This window comes from Drosophila obscura, unplaced genomic scaffold (assembly GCF_018151105.1).
Source record: "Drosophila obscura isolate BZ-5 IFL unplaced genomic scaffold, ASM1815110v1 contig_84, whole genome shotgun sequence".
Lineage (NCBI taxonomy): Eukaryota > Metazoa > Arthropoda > Insecta > Diptera > Drosophilidae > Drosophila > Drosophila obscura.
This window is the reverse complement of record NW_024542877.1, coordinates 1,581,647-1,599,456: the sequence shown is the minus strand read 5'-3', so window position 1 is coordinate 1,599,456 and position 17,810 is coordinate 1,581,647. Positions and strand designations below refer to the sequence as shown.

At 48.6% G+C, this 17,810-nt stretch overlaps 4 protein-coding genes across 4 annotated transcripts; 2 read left to right on the top strand and 2 right to left on the bottom strand.

Annotated features, from left to right (window-relative positions):
• Nucleotides 1-466: 466 nt before the first annotated feature.
• On the top strand, nt 467-3,607 carry LOC111068983. Its single transcript, XM_022358826.2, has 5 exons — nt 467-1,555; nt 1,626-2,336; nt 2,397-2,800; nt 2,870-3,104; nt 3,173-3,607. The coding sequence occupies exons 1-5, from the start codon at nt 569-571 to the stop codon at nt 3,464-3,466; spliced, it is 2,631 nt and encodes an 876-aa protein (XP_022214518.2). The 5' UTR covers nt 467-568; the 3' UTR covers nt 3,467-3,607.
• A 263-nt stretch (nt 3,608-3,870) lies between these two features.
• LOC111068984 (ATP-binding cassette sub-family D member 3) lies at nt 3,871-11,175 on the bottom strand. The gene is made up of 9 exons (XM_022358827.2): nt 10,889-11,175; nt 10,498-10,668; nt 6,563-6,675; nt 6,278-6,468; nt 6,115-6,212; nt 5,573-6,036; nt 5,068-5,497; nt 4,831-5,005; nt 3,871-4,764 (listed from the first exon to the last, which is right to left on the bottom strand). Exons 2-9 carry the CDS (start codon nt 10,608-10,610, stop codon nt 4,351-4,353), a joined length of 1,998 nt encoding a protein of 665 aa, XP_022214519.1. The 5' UTR covers nt 10,611-10,668; nt 10,889-11,175; the 3' UTR covers nt 3,871-4,350.
• A 388-nt stretch (nt 11,176-11,563) lies between these two features.
• On the top strand, nt 11,564-14,178 carry LOC111069022 (bifunctional lysine-specific demethylase and histidyl-hydroxylase NO66). The gene is made up of 2 exons (XM_022358900.2): nt 11,564-11,625; nt 11,688-14,178. Exon 2 carries the CDS (start codon nt 11,748-11,750, stop codon nt 13,974-13,976), a length of 2,229 nt encoding a protein of 742 aa, XP_022214592.2. The 5' UTR covers nt 11,564-11,625; nt 11,688-11,747; the 3' UTR covers nt 13,977-14,178.
• Nucleotides 14,179-14,225: 47 nt separating this feature from the next.
• Nucleotides 14,226-14,646, bottom strand: LOC111069023 (39S ribosomal protein L33, mitochondrial). Its single transcript, XM_022358902.2, has 3 exons — nt 14,535-14,646; nt 14,369-14,472; nt 14,226-14,304 (listed from the first exon to the last, which is right to left on the bottom strand). Exons 1-3 carry the CDS (start codon nt 14,573-14,575, stop codon nt 14,255-14,257), a joined length of 195 nt encoding a protein of 64 aa, XP_022214594.1. The 5' UTR covers nt 14,576-14,646; the 3' UTR covers nt 14,226-14,254.
• Nucleotides 14,647-17,810: the final 3,164 nt, after the last annotated feature.

The window sequence follows — 17,810 nt, the reverse complement described above, 5'->3', positions numbered from 1 at the left end:
CTGCTGTCCAGCAAACAAATTTCGCTTTGATTTTGCATGGACTTTTCAAAATTTATGCGCTATTTGAAATGTAATGCACGTGTGTGTGTGTGTGCTCACAAATTAAATATTAAATAAAGGATGGCTACCGCCCAGAAAGGCCTTGAAGTTTTATTTGAATTTAGGTAAAATTAAAGCAACATTTAAGTAAAACTGTTCCACAGCAAAGTTTCCATGGCATGATCATCTATTTCAAGCATAATAAATTATTTACCAACGATTGGGCAATGCAAAATCTGCCTTTCGACAAAACGGTTGCTTTTCAAATTCAACTTTTTGCGCGCTTTTGTTCAACCGAACCTGCTAACCTTGTTCAAGCCGGACCTGCCAACTCGAGCCAAAGTATGTCGCTGTGCCGCGCTGCCAACCTTAGCCCTTAGGGATGCTGTTGCGCATATCGATACATGATATTCGCTCAGAAAGGCTATCGATACTACTAGCGCGAAGCGATTACACACTTTCGAAATAAACAATTTTTTGTTCAAGAAAAAATTTCGAGTGCGTGTATTGTTGTATTGTTGGCGACAAAATGTCTTCGCTTAGGAATCCCCCAGTGGCCACTAACAGCAATGGCAGCAGCACCATCGGCAACAACAACAACGAGTCGCCGCCGCAGCAGCAGCACTCAACGCTGGCGCACCAGGACGCAGGAGTGGCAGAGGCCATTGCGTATATGCGAGAATTTAGCACCCAGGCAACAGCCTACCACCAGCTAAAGAGCGAAGAGTCGCTGGTGTATCTGCACCGCAGCATCGCTCTGCTGGGAACGAAGGTGCAGCCGCATTATTATGCACCGACTCCTGGAAATCTGCAGCTGGCGCGATTCTTTATGGATCTGCATGCGCTGATGAGTGCGCTGGACGGCGAGTGCGAGGTGCTGTGGGCATGTGTGGGGCTGGTGCAGCACTGCAGCCGGAATCTGGATGCGCGTGGGGCCATTGTCGAGAAGTTCTGCTTTGTGCCGCTGCTGAGTTTTCTACTGAAGAAAACGGAACGCGAGGAGCGGGTCTATCGTCTGCTTTTGCTGCTGCAGGACCTAACATATGGCATACACATCGCCTGGGAGGAGCCGTATTTGCCAGTGCTGCTCGAGCATCTGGTGGACATTGTCCACAATGTGGAGGGCGAAAGTGACGACGGTGCACAGCCGCCAGCGCACGCCCTGCTGGCCCTCTCGATACTGGTGAATCTTTGCTATAAGAATTTCGTGGTGCTGTTCCTCTTCCTGCGCTGCGTGAACATATCCAGCTTCTGCAAACGCATCATTAACTACGGCCTGCTCGCCTACAAAATGCTCATCATCCTCTCCGAGGATGTGCACGCCTTTGAGCAGCGCGAGCTGCACACCTTCCTGCGCACATGCTTTGCGGGCATCGAGGACTGCCTCAAGAACTGGAATGTCGCCCAGTTGCGTCACATTGTGGACTATCTGCTGGACTCCAAGAGCCATGCGGGCCTCCATCAGGCGATGCTCTCCCACAGCCACTACTGCGAGGATGTGGAAAAGCTACTGGATGTAAGCATGCGCAGATCATATATCGATTCATTCATTATCATCTTATGCCTGCCACTCACAAACGTTTCAGCAAATCGACTCGCGCAACACCATGGACGACTCGCACGAGGATACGCGAAAGCATCAACAGATCTGCCTTGACCTGATCTTCCGCCTCATCAGCTACATTCTGGATCTATCAGTGGAGCAGAACAATGTCATCAGCCTGGACGCCATCACACCGCGTCTTTACGAGATGATCGGCGAATGGCTGGTCTCCGATCTGTGCGGAGTGGCGGCCATTGAGCTGCTCTCCACTCTGTTGCGTCGGGGCAAGGGTGCGGTCGTGGCGCAGCAGATAGCCCGCGAGCCCACCAATCTTGTCAGCCTGGTGGCCAGTGCCGAGCGGCCCGAAACGAAGCCAGCGCATGTCGTGGCCATTCTCCGGCTGCTGTTGGATCTGCTGTGCGAGGCCAAGACGGAAAAGTTAGTGCTATCGAAAATATCTGAGTCGTATTTTGACAAAATACTGGCCGCTCCGCTCGCCCTGACGCCACAATCCCTGAGCAATCAGTCGCTGGGACAGGCCGAGGTGGAGAAGGCGATATTCTGCCTGCTGCTGCTCATCAATTTTGCCAGCATTGCCAAGAAGGCGTACTTCGAAAAGTGCTGCTCCCTTTTGGACCAGCCCCAGCTGCAGTATTCCCTGGCCCGGGGCATGGCCAGTGGTAACGAGCAGGTGGTGGAGGCCGTTCTACAGATTGCCCGATTCGAACGCTTCCCCAAGTCAGCCGTGGCCAAGGTGAGTGTCACTACCAATCCCCAATTCCCTTCTTGTGTCCAATTCGCATCTCTTCCCAAGCATTTGGCAAGCATCAACAGTGTACGACTCAATTGCTCGTCGGTTGGTTCGGCCGCTGCTGGCTGCAGCAGTGAAGCACCGCAGCAGTGGTATACACTCAGCTCAATCCTCAAATGCCATCGCACCTTCATTAACAAGGAGCTGTCGCAGCGCATCGGGTCACTGGTCGACAACATAAGCGGAATTGTCAAGCGAAACGAACTGCAGTCGGCGCCCGTCTCGCAGGTGATCGAACTGTACAACCATCGCATCGACAGCCTCAACAGCGGCATGCTGAACGTTCAGCAGCGGCTGGAGCAGGCCAACAATCAATTGATTGGCAGCACACAGCTGGCCAATGTCCATAATGCCGAACTGGAACAGTTCCAGACCAAGAACTTTGAGCTGCTCATCAGCCAGGAACGGTAGGTGGAATCCACACAGATGATGAATGAATTATCTCCCATGCCCATTTTCCCCCCGCTTTTGTTTAGACTGCAAACACAGTGCAAGGATCTCAAACAGCAGACACACAAGCTGAAGAGCAACATGAGCAACTTACTGAAGCAGCTGTCCGAGAACGAGGATCATTTGAAGGCCAGCGAACGCCGTCTGGCCGTTAAGCGATCGGAGGTGTCCGGCCTCCAAAAGGATTGCGAAGATCTGAAAACAAAGCTGAGTTCAAAGTGCGAGGAACTCATTAAATTGGAGTGCCTCAGCAAGGATAGCGTAAGATCCCATAGACAGTATTCCCGGTAAACGATTTCCAAGCTTTTTATTTTGTTTTCTTTTTGTAGATAACACGCATCGATAAGCTTAAGAAATCCGTGTTGGCCTATGAGCAGGACATCAAGGAGAAGATTCGCAGCATTGAGGAGCGCGATCGTGAACTGGCCAAAACGCACAAGAGCCTCGAGGAGCAGCGTGAGGGTCGCAAAAAGTGTGAAGATCTCGTATCCGTGCTGGAGACACAGCTGCAGGAAAAGAAGGAGCAGGTCGAGCATCTGGAGACGGAGCTTAAGGAAACGGAGGACATGCGCAAGACCATCATGAGTCTGATGGAAAGCAAAAAGCCCAAGCGAAAGAATTGAGCGCCCCCATCCCTACCCATCGATTCCGATATTCGACTGGACATCTTAGCTTAGTGTCGCCCTAAGTAAGCAATTTAATTTACACTCGTCTTTTTTTGTTTTTGTTTTTTTGTATTATTTTATATATTTATATACACATTTTATTGCATTTCGCACTGACACAAACACAAAGAAAAAAAAAAAATTATAATGCTCCAATTTAAACCGAGAAATACAAAATACAAAAAGCAAAAGGATATAAAAGGATAATCGAATGTGTAATTTACAAATTACTAGGGGCGGCGGGACACTTTTGTGTGCGCCATCTATATATAAATATATATATCTAGTATGTATGTATGTATGTATTTATATTGTGTATATTTGTCGTATAAATTTACTAAAAAGTGTTTTTTTTGTTTTGTTTTTGCTATACAGACTCTCTCTGTCGATCATAATTTGTCATCCTATGGGGGAAGGAAGCAGGGGGAGGGGTGTGTGTATTACTTTACGCTTAAATCTCTAATCACCAAACTCTCTGCTGTTCTCTGCTCTCTCGCACAATACAACTAAAAGCCGACTAAGCCCCGAATTAAGCTATGGAATATAATGAGGCCAGGGAACAAAACAAACAAATAATAAAATCACACACACACACACACATCACACAGTCGAAGCAAGAAACGGTAGAGGTAGAAGTAGACACAGGGCCAAGAGGTGGAGGCGTATGAGGCGGAATAGGAGCAGGGATTTTTGCCAGCACCAAACAAAAGTTACAGCCTAAAATGAAGCGGAAATTGCACACAGCTTGCCTGCTCTCGATCATTGGGCATTGGGCCATTGGGTTTTTGGGGTTCGTAATGGACAAAAAAAACGGAAGCGTAATTAATGGAAGGTTTGGCTAATTAGGAGCCAAAATGCTCCTTGTCCTGGTCAATCGGCTCAAACTCGTAGCTGCCTCGTCCATCGAACTGCAGATAGTAGTCGTGATGGACCCAAAGCGATTTGCGATGCGAGACAGTGAAGAGCGTGATGCCCACCTCTCGGCAATAGCTGTACATTTTGCCCTCAACATCCACGGACACGGCGCTGGTGCACTCATCGAGAATGGCAAACTGTGGCCGATGGTAGAAGAGTCGGGCCATGGCCACGCGCTGCTTCTCACCACCCGATAGCACATCGATCCAGTCCTCGATGGCATCCAGCCCATTCTCGCGCTGCTCCAAATACGTCAGCTGAACAATGTCCAAATAGTGCATGAGATCCTCGTCCGATTGGCCCATTCGTCGCATATCCTCACGCGTGTGTGGATAGATGATCTAGAGGGCAAAAGAGAACAGTGTGACTGAATGTCATCAAGGGGGCAATGCAATCGATTGTAGTACCTGATCGCGCAATGTGCCCAGCGTCATGTAGGGCCTCTGAGGTATGTAGAAGAGTTTGCCTCTTGAAGGCTTTGTCACCTTGCCACCCCACGTGGGCCACAGCTCGCCAAGGATGCGGAACAGCGAGGATTTGCCGCAGCCATTGGGGCCGCAAACCAGAACATTGGTGCCAGATCTGCAAGAGCACACAGTATAGAGATATTTTCGATGAAAGGAGTGCAGCGCGCAGCCACTTACTTGACTTCGAAGGTCAGCTCCTTGAGCAGCACATCGCCATTGGGCGTGACCAGAGGCACTTGCTCGAACCGAATGATTTTGTCCTCGAAGCACATGATCCCCTTGTTTGGCCCAAAGCTACTCGCTCCAGATCCGCTCACATTCTGGGTGATATTGTTGCCATTGACCATGGTCCGCTCATAGGTGCCCTTGTTGAGATCACCCAGCACCTTGATCAGTTCGGTCATGCGAGCGGTGAAGCCCGCAAGCCGTGACATTTCCCGTCCGGCCAACACCAGACGGCCAATAGCCTCTGCCAGCTTCACCAGCATCCGACCGTAGGTGTAGTAGGCCTGCAATCGCTGTCCGCTGTGCTCCCCAGAGAGCAGCGGATGATTTTCGGTGAAGAAGGGTATGGACACCGCATAGAAGCCCACAATGGAGGCAAAGTCTGCAAACAGAACAGAGGTGGGGGTGAGTGGGGACTAAGCGGCATGCTGCCTTTGGGTTTTTTTTTTGAACATACATTTGCCAATAATGTTGTCGATGATGCCCATGCTGACGCGGAACTCCAGGAACTTGCTCAGATGTGCCCGCAGCTTGGAGTAGCTGGCCAACAGGGTGAGCTTCTCGCGCACATTGCCCTGATAGAAGGCCACCTCCTCCGAATTGGTGATCAGCCTGCTGTTCACATACCGGAACTCTCCCTCCAGCTTCTGTTCCTCGACAGTCAGTCGGCCGGTGGGACGGCGCAGGCGTGTTAAAAACACACCAGCGATCAGCAGGTACAGCATTAGGATCGAAGGCGTCTTGCCGCCCAAATTCACCGTCAGGCGGTACACATAGATGAATATATCCAGCACGGGCTTGCTAATGTTCGAGTACAGATCCGTGGCGCTTTCACAGAACTTGTCAATGTCCGTGGTCAGCAGCTGGTCGGCGTTTGCTATTCTATTGTCCAGATTCGACATTTTGTAGTACGTGTAGCCGCTAAAAAAGAGAGGAGAAACCAGAATAAGATCAACCAGATTTCTGGGCATGTGCTGGATGCTGGGGGGACCAACTCACTTCAGGTATTGATTGTACAGATGATGCGTTAGATTTGTGCGAAAGCGGAGCTTCAGCTCGCCCAGACTCCACTTCAGGACATTGGTTACCACAGAGATCTGCAATGGGTATTAGGAGTATTAGGCAAGCCCTGGGAGCTCTTGAAATAACTGTGATGCCTTACCGCTGGCAGGGCTGTTAGATATTTGAGCAGGGCCGCCTTGAATTTGGTTTTATTCATATGTATGATGGTGCTCTCCACAACCGTCGCATTCTGGATCATCCAGATGTCGCTGACCGAACGGCCAATCAGTGCGGCGGCCACCAGGAACATAAGTCCCGTCTCCACGGTCCAGAATCCAGGTATGAGTATGGCTGCAAAAGCCAGGCGAGACGAGACACATACTTAATTAGCGTGCACTCTACAGGGAATGGGGTGGAGTTTGGAATTTGGAATCATTTGACTTACGGAGCAGCTTTCGCAGCTGTTTGAAGAATACTGAATTGACATGGGCCTTGTTCGCCTTCTTATCCTTCTTTTCGGCAATTGTGTACTGAATCTTGTCCTCATAGCTGGATTTTCTGCAAATGACAAAATCGTTTAAAGTTACAGTTAAACATACTCCAACGAGCAGGGAAATGGAATTGCATTGAAATATATGTATAGAAGACGGTTCAGTGGCCGGGCAATCGAAGAACCGCCAAAGGTCAGACAGGTAGAATTGCAGCAGACATCGCCAACGGCTGCGAATCGATTGCAGCTGCGACTGAGGCTGGGGCATGACAAAGTACAAAGCTCGTGCCCGGGTTATCATGCCTCTCTATGCTGGCTCTAGGTGTCGCGCGCGCATTCGTCGACACAAAAGATGATGAGTCGCGATGACTTGGTCATTTCTTGAATTCCAAACGCCATGGGCCGGCAGCGGCGGCGGCTCTCTAATTTATTCGTAATGCTCTTGTGTTTGTCTGTATTTATCGTTTTGCGTTTCCTTATTTGGAAATCCGTGTATAAAACCCGTTTTTTTTTCTTCCGCCGCCAGCGCGCCCGTTCCCTCGTACAACATGTGTTTGGGTCCATAGGTCGCTCGATCGGGCCGGCCCGGGTCCGGTGAGTCTCCATCAACGCTCTCTTACTCTCCCAACACCACCCCACCTTTTCCGTCTGTATCTTTCGGTGGATCGAAAGTGTCTTCCCGCTGCTGTTTATCGCCCACCGGCAATCGATTGGCTGGAGGCACATTGAACCCAAACACGAGATGAGCGTAGTAGGAGGAAGGGGAGCAGCAGATGGGGGCTGCTGACTCAGGGGGGACGAACTGATTTCTCAATGCGGTGAGCAAAGTTCAACTATTCTTTTTTTTTTTGGCCTGCCTAGCCTAGCCTAGCCTTGCCCCTTCCCTATCTGATCGCTCGTTTCGCTCTCTCTTATCGTACTGATAAACATGTGCGAAACAAATACAGATGCATATACAAGTCATACTACCCATACACCCATTCCTGTTTGCATCTCCCTCTCTCACCCGCTCCCTGCTGACGAACATGTGCCAAACACAAACCCATTCCCGTTGTGGAACACTCATATGGAACATGTATGTATGTACAAATGTACGTAAGCATGTTCGAGAGAGGAATTTCATCGACCTGCTGCTGCTGCTGCTGCTGGCGCTGCTGCACTCTCTCAGATGTTACTGCAATCCGGCTGGCTACTGGAGTTTGGCGGCTTTGCAAGTGCATCCCCCGTAAATCAGCATTCAAATTGAGACTTAATTTCACGCGCAAAATTAGTTTGGCTCGCAATTACACGAAACACAAAACTTCGACATTGGATGTGGAAATTTACAGCAATTTACAGCAGTAGAAAGGAGATTTACATTATATAGAGAGAGAGACGGGGCGGCGGGGCGGCGACCAACTGTTGCCAAGGGGTGTATAAAAGCAGCAAGACAGAGGAGAGAGGGAGAGCTAGGTCCAGGGCCAGACCATGCCAGAGCCACACAAAGAGCAGTATTTCCCCGATCCCCCTCCCAATGATAATGCCCAATGTCTGGCCACTAATTGAGGCGTAATATAACTACAATATTATCAGGCAAACAGTAATCAATGGCAATGAAGAAAATAACCCAAAAAACAACAACTCTTTTACCGTTTACAATTTACCGTTTAGGTTGTGGTTCCAAATAAAAAAAAACGTTTTTTGCCAATGTTACGCAACAGTTGCCCAAACCGACACACACACTCGTACATTCGTACACCCGAAGAGGTGAGAAGAGAAGTGCCCGCTCTCTTGTCCGTTTGTCTACCTGTGGAATATGACGACGCGACGGCTACAACTACACTAGAAATTAGCATTTATTCTGGCCGCTCTGTCTGCCTGTCGTTGGAATAACAAAAGGGAACACGCAAAACAAAAAACGAAACAAGAATTGTACAATGTCTCGTTTTTTTAAGTGAAGACCCGGCCCGGTCCCAACCCCCCGGCCGCCCCATCTTGGTAGGTTTTAGGAGGTCTCTCTGGCCAGTCATTAAGGTACTACCGGGTACTTGCGCCGCACTCGTGTCTCGTAATATTTATGTTTGATACTCGGGATGCCATTAAATTGTGACACTTGTGGCACCTGTCCTCCGTGTGTCCATATGGATGATGCAATTGTTGGCCAACTCCAAATACGCTTTCACCCCCACTCCATGCCCATCATACAGCAGCACCCTGGCTATCTGGCTATCTGGCTGGCTGCCTGGCTACGTGTTTAATTGCTTTGCAGGGGGCTGCTGTTGGATGTCAAAGTTGTTGGACTTGCGGCTCTCGGGGTCGTGTAGATTTGCATTTGGCGTTTCGAGTGAGCGTGCGGGTAGGAGTCGACGAAATATACCTAATGCATACCCTGCTGTGAGTCAATTCATTCAGCCTTTCACTCACTCTCACACTCGACACTATCACGCATCACTAATGGCATCAGCAGAACTGATATGCCACAACAGATCAGGCGTAGGGCGCGAAAATATGCAACACGTCGCATAAATTTACCGGCCACAACGGGCGGGAGCGGACAACGGCGGCAACCCATTAAAATGTTTTTTATTGCTTTCCAAAGTGCACACAGAAAGTGTGCGCCTGATATCGAGACTGAACCATTATCGAGACAATTATCGAGTGGTTCGCCGCATTCCCAGCCGCAATCCAATCCCCACAATACAGCCCACAATCTCTCTCTAATTAATTGCTTTGGTCATGCAAATAGAATCAGCATTTGGAATTCAATTAAATTAGACCAGAAATAGATCGAATAATGCTGGTATCCCATATCGCATGGATCGAATCATAGCAATTGTGGGGGTGGTAACAGGCAATCAGCTTAACCATGTCGAGGGTCACCACAAGCGATACTTGAAGCATTGGTTAATATGGGAGTCGTCTGGCCAGCGAGTCTGCAGATAAGATAAGCGCAGCCGAAAACCCCAAGTCCATCAAAACGAAAACCCCAAAACGTGGCCTCGTCGTCTGCACATCAAAAATTGGATTGTAAAAAGTGGAACTGTGGAGTGGGAGCGACTTTGTACAGCAATCTCTTGTGCTTGGCTCTAGCTCTATCGATTTCAACCGTTTTTCCAAATTCAGGCTACTCAGAGCGGTACTTGGGGCAGTAAGTGGGGGGGCAGTGAAGTGAAAGCCTCAAGTGAGGAAGCAGTGAAGAACCCTTTCTTATAAAGATTAACAGATACATAGTGGTAGAGTATCAACTTTAGCGAATGATTGAAGAAAGCGAATGATTAGAGAGAGAGAGTTGGATCAGAAAGGAAGGCTAATGCAAGAAGTGCAGCAGAGCGGCACTTGGAATGAAAAAAAAAAAAACACACAGCCAGGCAGAGTGAAAGCCTTAACTGGGGCAATGGCAATGCAACCCCTTACCCCTTTCTATTCCATTGAGATGTTGGGTGGGAACAAGATCAGTCTGAACGGAACAGCTGCTGGTAGCTGGCTGTCCTTGGGGCTAGTCCGGAGGGAAATCGAAAGGCAGGTGGACGAACATAAAATGCAATAAACCAGTTTCAAAGACGACCCCACTACCGGGCATCGTACGATCCACACACATTCACACAGCGAGAACCGCAACGATTGCAACAAAAAAAAATAAATCGAGTCTCAGTGTCGGGCTAAGAGGGAGGCTTGGGGCAGAGTGCAGACCTAGCGTAAATACTCGCGTATCGTAAATCAAATTCAATGTCAAGCACAATTTTTTAAAAGACCCCGACCGAGACCTTGCCCAATTTTTTGAGTTGGCTGATTAAAAAAAATAGCGGGCGATGAGAGCGCACACGCCAAAGAGATCATTTTACTGATGATATTTTGATTAGGTCGTCTGTGGTGGGGATGGATCGCATCGTACAGCGTGGGGGGGGACTCACCTCTTTTTGTTGGACATCTTGCCGTAGGCAATTATCCACACGGCTGCCGTCATGCCTGCCACACCAACAATGGCGCTTTGATTGTTGGCCAGTTTGCTCAGTGCTGGGGCCATTTTGGTTTCAAATTGTTCAAAACCAAATTATAGGAATTTGAAATTTTCGTTTACTCCGCTGTGTGTGTCCCAATGCACAACAGCAACCATCAAAAAATATGTAAAAAAAAAATAAACAATTGCTGTTATTTATCAGTTAACTATTATAATTTATTGCATGAATTGTTTGATATTGTTATTCACGCACACGCATGCACACACAGGCGGCACAGGAACACACAACACATCTACACAAATAAATATCAAGAGAGAAAGAGAGAGGAATAAGTTGTAAACACCTGGTTTTGGCCTGACAGCCCTGTCTTTGAGAGATTTCGTCCTCTCTCGTCCCACTCTCACGCGGTTAACAGCCCTTCCTATTTACACGCCTCTGTCCCTGCCTGTCCTGACGACTGGATTGTTCCAAGTGATTGTCACACACCACACACTGGTCCCTTTTATTTATTCAATTTCTGGCCCGCTTATCGCTTTTGTCTAATAATTATACACACGGCACGGCCTAGTGCTTTCGCTTCGTTCGTTGTTAAAGAGAGCGCGAGAAAAATATAAACGAAACGTGCGACCAGAGTGACCGCGAACTAACCGATAAAATATACTCTTTGACCCTCATAAATATATTAAAATATACGCTATCATATTCAAAATATACCGTAAATATACCGAGGACTTTGGGCCCATACCAATCACTCATCAAATATTATCGATTTTGATATTCGGATTAGTATTAGCTAATTACTGGATCCCCCAGCACTGATCATATAATTTTATACGATAAATTGATTAATTTCCTAAAGGATTTGGTCATTTTTAGTACTCATTTTTATTTGATTATTCATAAAATAAGGTTTAAACAAGTAAGAAAATTGTATTTTGATGTGCATAACGCGTCCTAAAAAAGTCTGGAAAATACTAAACGAATTAAAAAATTCTTGACCAAGCTAGAAGAGTTGGCAGCACTGCTCAAGTTAGTCTTTTCACTTGTCTGGCAGCACTTTACAGTCAGAGACGTGTGCACGTGAGAGAGAGAGAGAGGCTACAATTGAATTTCGTTGCTAAAATTACATCTCCTATTTGCAGTGAACAAGGATGTAACAGGTGTTCGACAAGCGATTGATAAAAAATTACACGAGTGTTAAGATGTCCGATAAGAATAAAAAGGTCTCGGCTTTTGCGGCCTATCACTGCGCCGCAACCTCAAAGAATGTACAAAAAGGAACAAAGAGTGGCCAAAAACAAGTTGCCGGCAAAAATGGCAGCCAAAACGTGGCCGCCAGAAACGGTAACAAGAGCGTGGCCGCAAAAAATGGCGGAAAGCAGAAGGGTCAGCCGCAGAAGAATGGTAGCTACAGCGACGCCGACAACTGCAGCAGCAGCGAATCGGACGGCAGCAGCGGCGATGACGAGGAGGATGACAGCTCCACCAGCGAAAGCAGCAGCGACTCCCACGATTGCAGTGATCATTTTGATTCCGCCGACAATGGCGACGAGTACACGCTGAATAGCCACTCCGGTACAGGCAGCTCGTCCCAATCCTCGCCAGAAACTCCGGCCAAAAGGCGTGAGTCACTGAAGCCTCGCCACGATGAGGAGGGCGGCAAGCCCATCGGCGCTAAGCGCACTTCATCCACCCCAGTCGGCCAGTCGACATCGGCTGCCAGGACCACTCTAGCAGGACAGCAGCCAAAGGCGACCTCCTGCCCCATCAAACGTAAGTCGCTGCCAGCTGCCAAAGAATCGGAAACCGTTGCCGCCGCCGCCACCACAGCAGATGCCAAGTCGTGTCCACTCCCACCCAAAAAAAAGAGGTTGTCCCAAGCTGCCCCGGCTGCAGCCGATTCATGTCCGCTGCCCAGCAACAAGAACACCAAGGTTCCAGTCAAGGTGGAGGGGACGTCGCCGCTCCTACTGTCGCTGAAGAAGGAACCCGTGGCCAGCATGCCATGCAGCATTCAAATCGGTCTAATTAAACCTGTTCAACCTGGAGCAGGAGCTTCCAGCCAGGAGCCATTAAATCAAGTGCACAAGGAAAACAGCATTGAAGAGGGAAAGCGCGAAATGGCTGAGCTCATTGCTCCGATGACAATGGCAACCTTCTTGCGGGACCACTGGGAGAAGGAGGCGTTTAGAGTGGACAGCACGACACCAGGAAGATTCTCTAATCTAATATCATTCAATATGATCGACCAAATGCTGATCGAGAACCACGTGGAGTTTACCACCAACATCGATGTCACCAGCTATGAGGGCGGCGTCCGGAAGACCTTAAACCCAGAAGGTCGTGCCTTGCCGCCCAGCGTTTGGGCGCACTATCGACGCGGCTGCAGCATCCGTATCCTGAATCCCTCCACCTACCTTATCGCACTGAGGCAGTTGTGCATCAAGCTGCAGGAGTTCTTCCATTGCCTGGTGGGGGCCAATGTATATCTAACGCCACCCGGCAGCCAGGGATTCGCCCCGCACTACGATGATATTGAAGCCTTTGTTCTCCAGGTGGAGGGCAAGAAGCGCTGGCGCATCTATCCCCCCACCAAAGAACTGCCCCGTGAATCGTCGGGCAACCTCAGCCAGGCCGAATTGGGCGATCCCATCATGGATATTGTACTGAAGCCGGGCGATTTTCTATACTTTCCACGCGGCTGGATCCACCAGGCCATCACAGAGAAGAACTCGCATTCGCTGCACATTACCCTCAGCGCCTACCAGCAGCAGTCGTACGCCAATCTGATGGAGAAGCTCATGCCCCTGGTCATTAAGGAGAGTGTCGAGCAGACCTTGAATTTGCGCAAAGGCCTACCGCTGAACATCTGGCAACACGTTGGCCTGGCCAACGACAAAACTACGGGGCCGCACCGCAAAAAGATGATCCAACATATCCAGAATCTAGCGAAGCGTCTGGTGCCCACCGAGAGTCAGATCGATCAGGCCTTGGACCAGCTGGCCATACGTTTCCAGCACGAGGCCTTGCCTCCCGCCATTGCGCCCGCGGAGATGATGCACACTGTATACGGTATACGAAACACCGCCGATAAAAATGGCCATTGCTCGCATGATTACAACTTCACTGAGGGGACGGCAGTGCGTCTGCTGCGTGCTAATATCGTACGCCTGACGGGCGACGAGGGTTTCCTGCGCTGCTACTACTACTCGGACAATGGTCTCGAGTACTGCAAATATGAGCCGAACTTCTTTGAGCTGGAACCGAGCCAGGGTACTGCTGTCGAGATGCTAATTCAAGCCTATCCCCACTATACAAAGATAAAAAATCTACCCCCGATGGGCAACGATGAAGACCGCTTGGAGTTTGCCGAAGCCCTCTGGGAGCGCGGTATCCTTATGGTTGAGAAGCCCTTCAGAAATCATCCATAAGTTGGGGCATCTCCCCCCAAAAGAACCGAACCCAAAGCAAGAGTCGAGTCCTAGTATACTAAGCAATTTCCCTGTTCTGTTCATCCATTTGTAATTCGTGTACTCCCTCCCACGCCTTAGCCCGCTAAATGTCTTCAATGTTTTGTGTCGAGTCCTAGGGCAGCGACTGGAGCATGAAAATGAACAAGAACATGAGTTAAAATAACAAAAAAAATATATACTCCATGTGATGCAACATTCGTGGGTGCGTGTAGTGTAACATTTATTTATTCTGTAGTTCAGGCGCTGCGGATTTTCTTGCGCTCGCGGTAGAGGCTCTCCTGTTGAACTGTGGAGAAAAGATGTCCATCTCAGCGGTTCATATTGATATGATATATCATATGTATACTCACTGTACGGATCGAAGCGTATCACCTCGATCTTCTCGGCCAGGCGTTCGCGGAACGCATTGTACTGATGTCCGCTAACCACGCTCTCCAGCACAACCATGATCCGTCTACGGGAACACAACAGCACAAATTACCCAATTATACCCGCCTCTCAGGTGAACATACTTACTTGCTCTTCACCTTCTTGAACAGGACATTGGTGAGGCGCATTTTGTGTCACTAATTTTATGTTTTTTATGGAAAATAGCAGCAGCAGAGGTGTTAAACCATCGAGGGCACTATCGATAGTATCGATATATTGCTGCTATCCGCTACTATCGACGGTTTTGCGACTATCATGATAGTATTGAGATACAGTTGCGCTCTTGATAAGTTTGGATTGGCTGCTCTAAAATACTTAGACAAATTTGTAAACAAATCGACAGGTGGCATCTTATTTTTACAATGGACAAGTTCCTAAAAGGTTTCAATGGTTTTTTAATAATTATTTGAGCCCGATATTATTACGATAGTATCGACTGTTTTTTTTTCAAAACTATCGATGGCTCGCCGCAAATGTTGTGCAAGAAAACAGCTGGTCAGTGTGACCACACACTTGTCGATAAAACAAACCGCTCTGACCCTTAGAAATATACCAAAATATACCACCTCGTTTTTAAAATATACCGAGGAAGACAGGGCTTAGCCACTCCCACGGCGGGGGGGCGGGGGGGGGGGGCCGGGCCAGGGCCGGCTTGCGTGCCGGGGCGGCGCTCCCGGCTGGGGGCGGCGGGGGGGGGGGCCGGGCGGCCCACCCGCGGCCGGGGGCGGGCCCCGGGGGGGGGCCCCGGGCCGGGCCAGGGGGAGCCCACTTACCCACCCTCTATTTAAACAGGCGAACACTTTCAATTAATAATAGCTATATCCTCCTCTTTAATTACAAAACAAATATGAGCATGATATCTTTCACCTGAACTACGCTAAAATGGGCTAACGTTATTTTTAGTTGATCGGAAATCATATTTGCAATAATCATACACGCCCGCACGTATGCTATGAAATTGTTCGGTCATTTCGAAATTTGATGACGATATTTTTTACATGCAAGTTTTTGGCGCATGTTGGCGAAAATCTGTGGGGTGTCAAAATTTAAAAAATAAGGGAAAACAAGAGATCAATATAATAGCTAGAATGAAGGAAATAGTTTCCTATGGCTGACTCCCTTACTTCGCTTTCTCTCTCTCTCTCTGCCCCGTCTAGTGGGGCTTGCTCGACTCTGGCGGAATGAGGGAGATGCAATATTTTAACTGAGGTTCTTGCAAAGCACAGAAATTTATCGAAAAGATTGTAAACTTAATGCGAAAAGACAATGCAACAAGTTTAAAGAGCTTAGGTATTTACCTCCATCTTAACAATGTGTGTTTATACCCGTACGATAGGGATATAACTTATGCAAATCTGATCGAGAGGATTGGAGATAGCAGCGTAAAGCAAACTTAATATGCAAAAATCCTCTGGGAACATTCCCGAATGCTTAACCTGAATACCTTAATTAGATTTTCGAATTTCTGTAGACGGGCGGGCATGCCCAAACCTTAACTAGCTGCTATATTTCATATATAATCTGCCAGATCTGTCTGTAGAGATTGGATCAACTGGCCACAGTTCGGATGGTGACCAGCATTTGGTTGCCGTTGGGCATTGGCAACTGTGGGAAACATTTGCCCTTCCCTAGCTTCCTTCTAAAAACAGAATAGGCTTAAAGATTGCTCCATTCAAAGAGTCCAGTTCTTGCTTCGAACCAGTTGGAAACGGTGCGCTCCTGTCTGTTCCGGTCTGGTCTGGACCCTACTCTATTCTTATTGTCGTGCCCGCCCAGAGCACAGCACCCAAGTGTCCAAGGTGTCCAAAGACCTATGATCATTGGTGGCCATTGTGGGCACAACAAAGGAATCGCATAACAAAAAGCTTTTTCTAGTTTCGCAGCTTTTTGGGCAGCAACACAGCTGCTGTCCGATTGAGGGCAGGACAGGGACACGGACCGAACCGGACCGGACTGGACTGGACTGGGCGGTCAGTGGACTGGTCAGCGTGAGAAGTGGCGGACGCACAGCATCCCAAGTCGGCACAATGGAAAATATGGAAATGTCCGGGCTACAATTTTGTTGGCCCTTTTGTTATTCAAAATTAGCCAAAATCGAAAAAAAACGAGAAGCGGGAGGGGGCGCAAAGGGGGGGAGATGGTTTTATTTTATTGTACTGGGGGGGGGGGGGGGGGGGGGGGGGGGGTAAAAAAAGGGCGAACTGGACCAGGGAGATGCCCAGCATCTGCTGTGGCCACTCGTCGAATGGCGCCCAAAACTTGAAGAAACATGTCCTAACGGCTCCTGACAGATGTCCCTCCCTCCTGGTCCTCCCTACTGGTCCTCCCTCCTGGTTCTCCATTGCTTTCTATAATGTAATTTTCATTATTTTTTTTGTTTCTTTTTAATTTGAATTTAGTTGAGTTTTTTGTTGCAAAACCAAATTAAAACAATGCACAAATTTTATATCAATTTAAATGCTATGCTGCTATAGAGGTCTCGCTGAAAGGCATCCAGGAACAAGCACAGGACCAGGACACATTGCATACTCGTGTGCTGCTTGTGTGTGTGTGCGAGTGCCCGTGTGTGTGTCCGTGTGCATTGCCTGACAAGAGTCAATGATCGCACGGCTGCAGAAATGACTTTTGAGAAATGAGAAGTACCCCAAAAATCGTAATCAAGCGCAAAGGATCAGCCGAAGAACATAACAGGACAGAGTCAGAGAGAGAGTCAGCTTTGGATATTATGGGCATGATGTGTATGATATGGTAAAGGTATAGGTATACGTATAGGTGTAGGTATAGGAGGATGGTGGCTATAATCCTGCTGACGCTGGATCAGAGCACGAATAGCAGCCCCATGGGACATGGGATATGGAGGGGACGACATGGGATACGGGACATGGGACATGGGCCTGGCAGGGTGTATGAGCACGAGGATTCGCTTGTTCACTCGGAACCTTTTCGGCAATTACCGAAAAATAAAGAAACGAATTAATGCAGAGCCGGGCACAGGGATGGAGAGCTGTGTCTGTCTGTCTGTCTGTCTGTGTGTTTGTGTGCTTAAGGATACTCTCGGGACGGACAAGAGCCGCAAGGAAAAAAAAAAAAAGAAAAGAGTTTTTTGCACCTGTCCCCAGAAGGAGCACAAGGAGCAGGACAGGGAGAGCAGTAGCCAGACGACAGCTGAGCAGCAGAAGGAGAGCCAACGAAATTAAGGATAAGCAGTGCAGTGAAGGAGGAGGTTCGGTGATCGAGGACCGAGGATCGTGGCTAGTGGTTCGTGGTTCGTGGTTCGTGGCGCGTGCCACTCAAAATTCCAACTTAATTTTTTCGCTGCTGCATTTTTTTCCTTTATGTTTTGTTTATGTGTGTGTTTTTTTT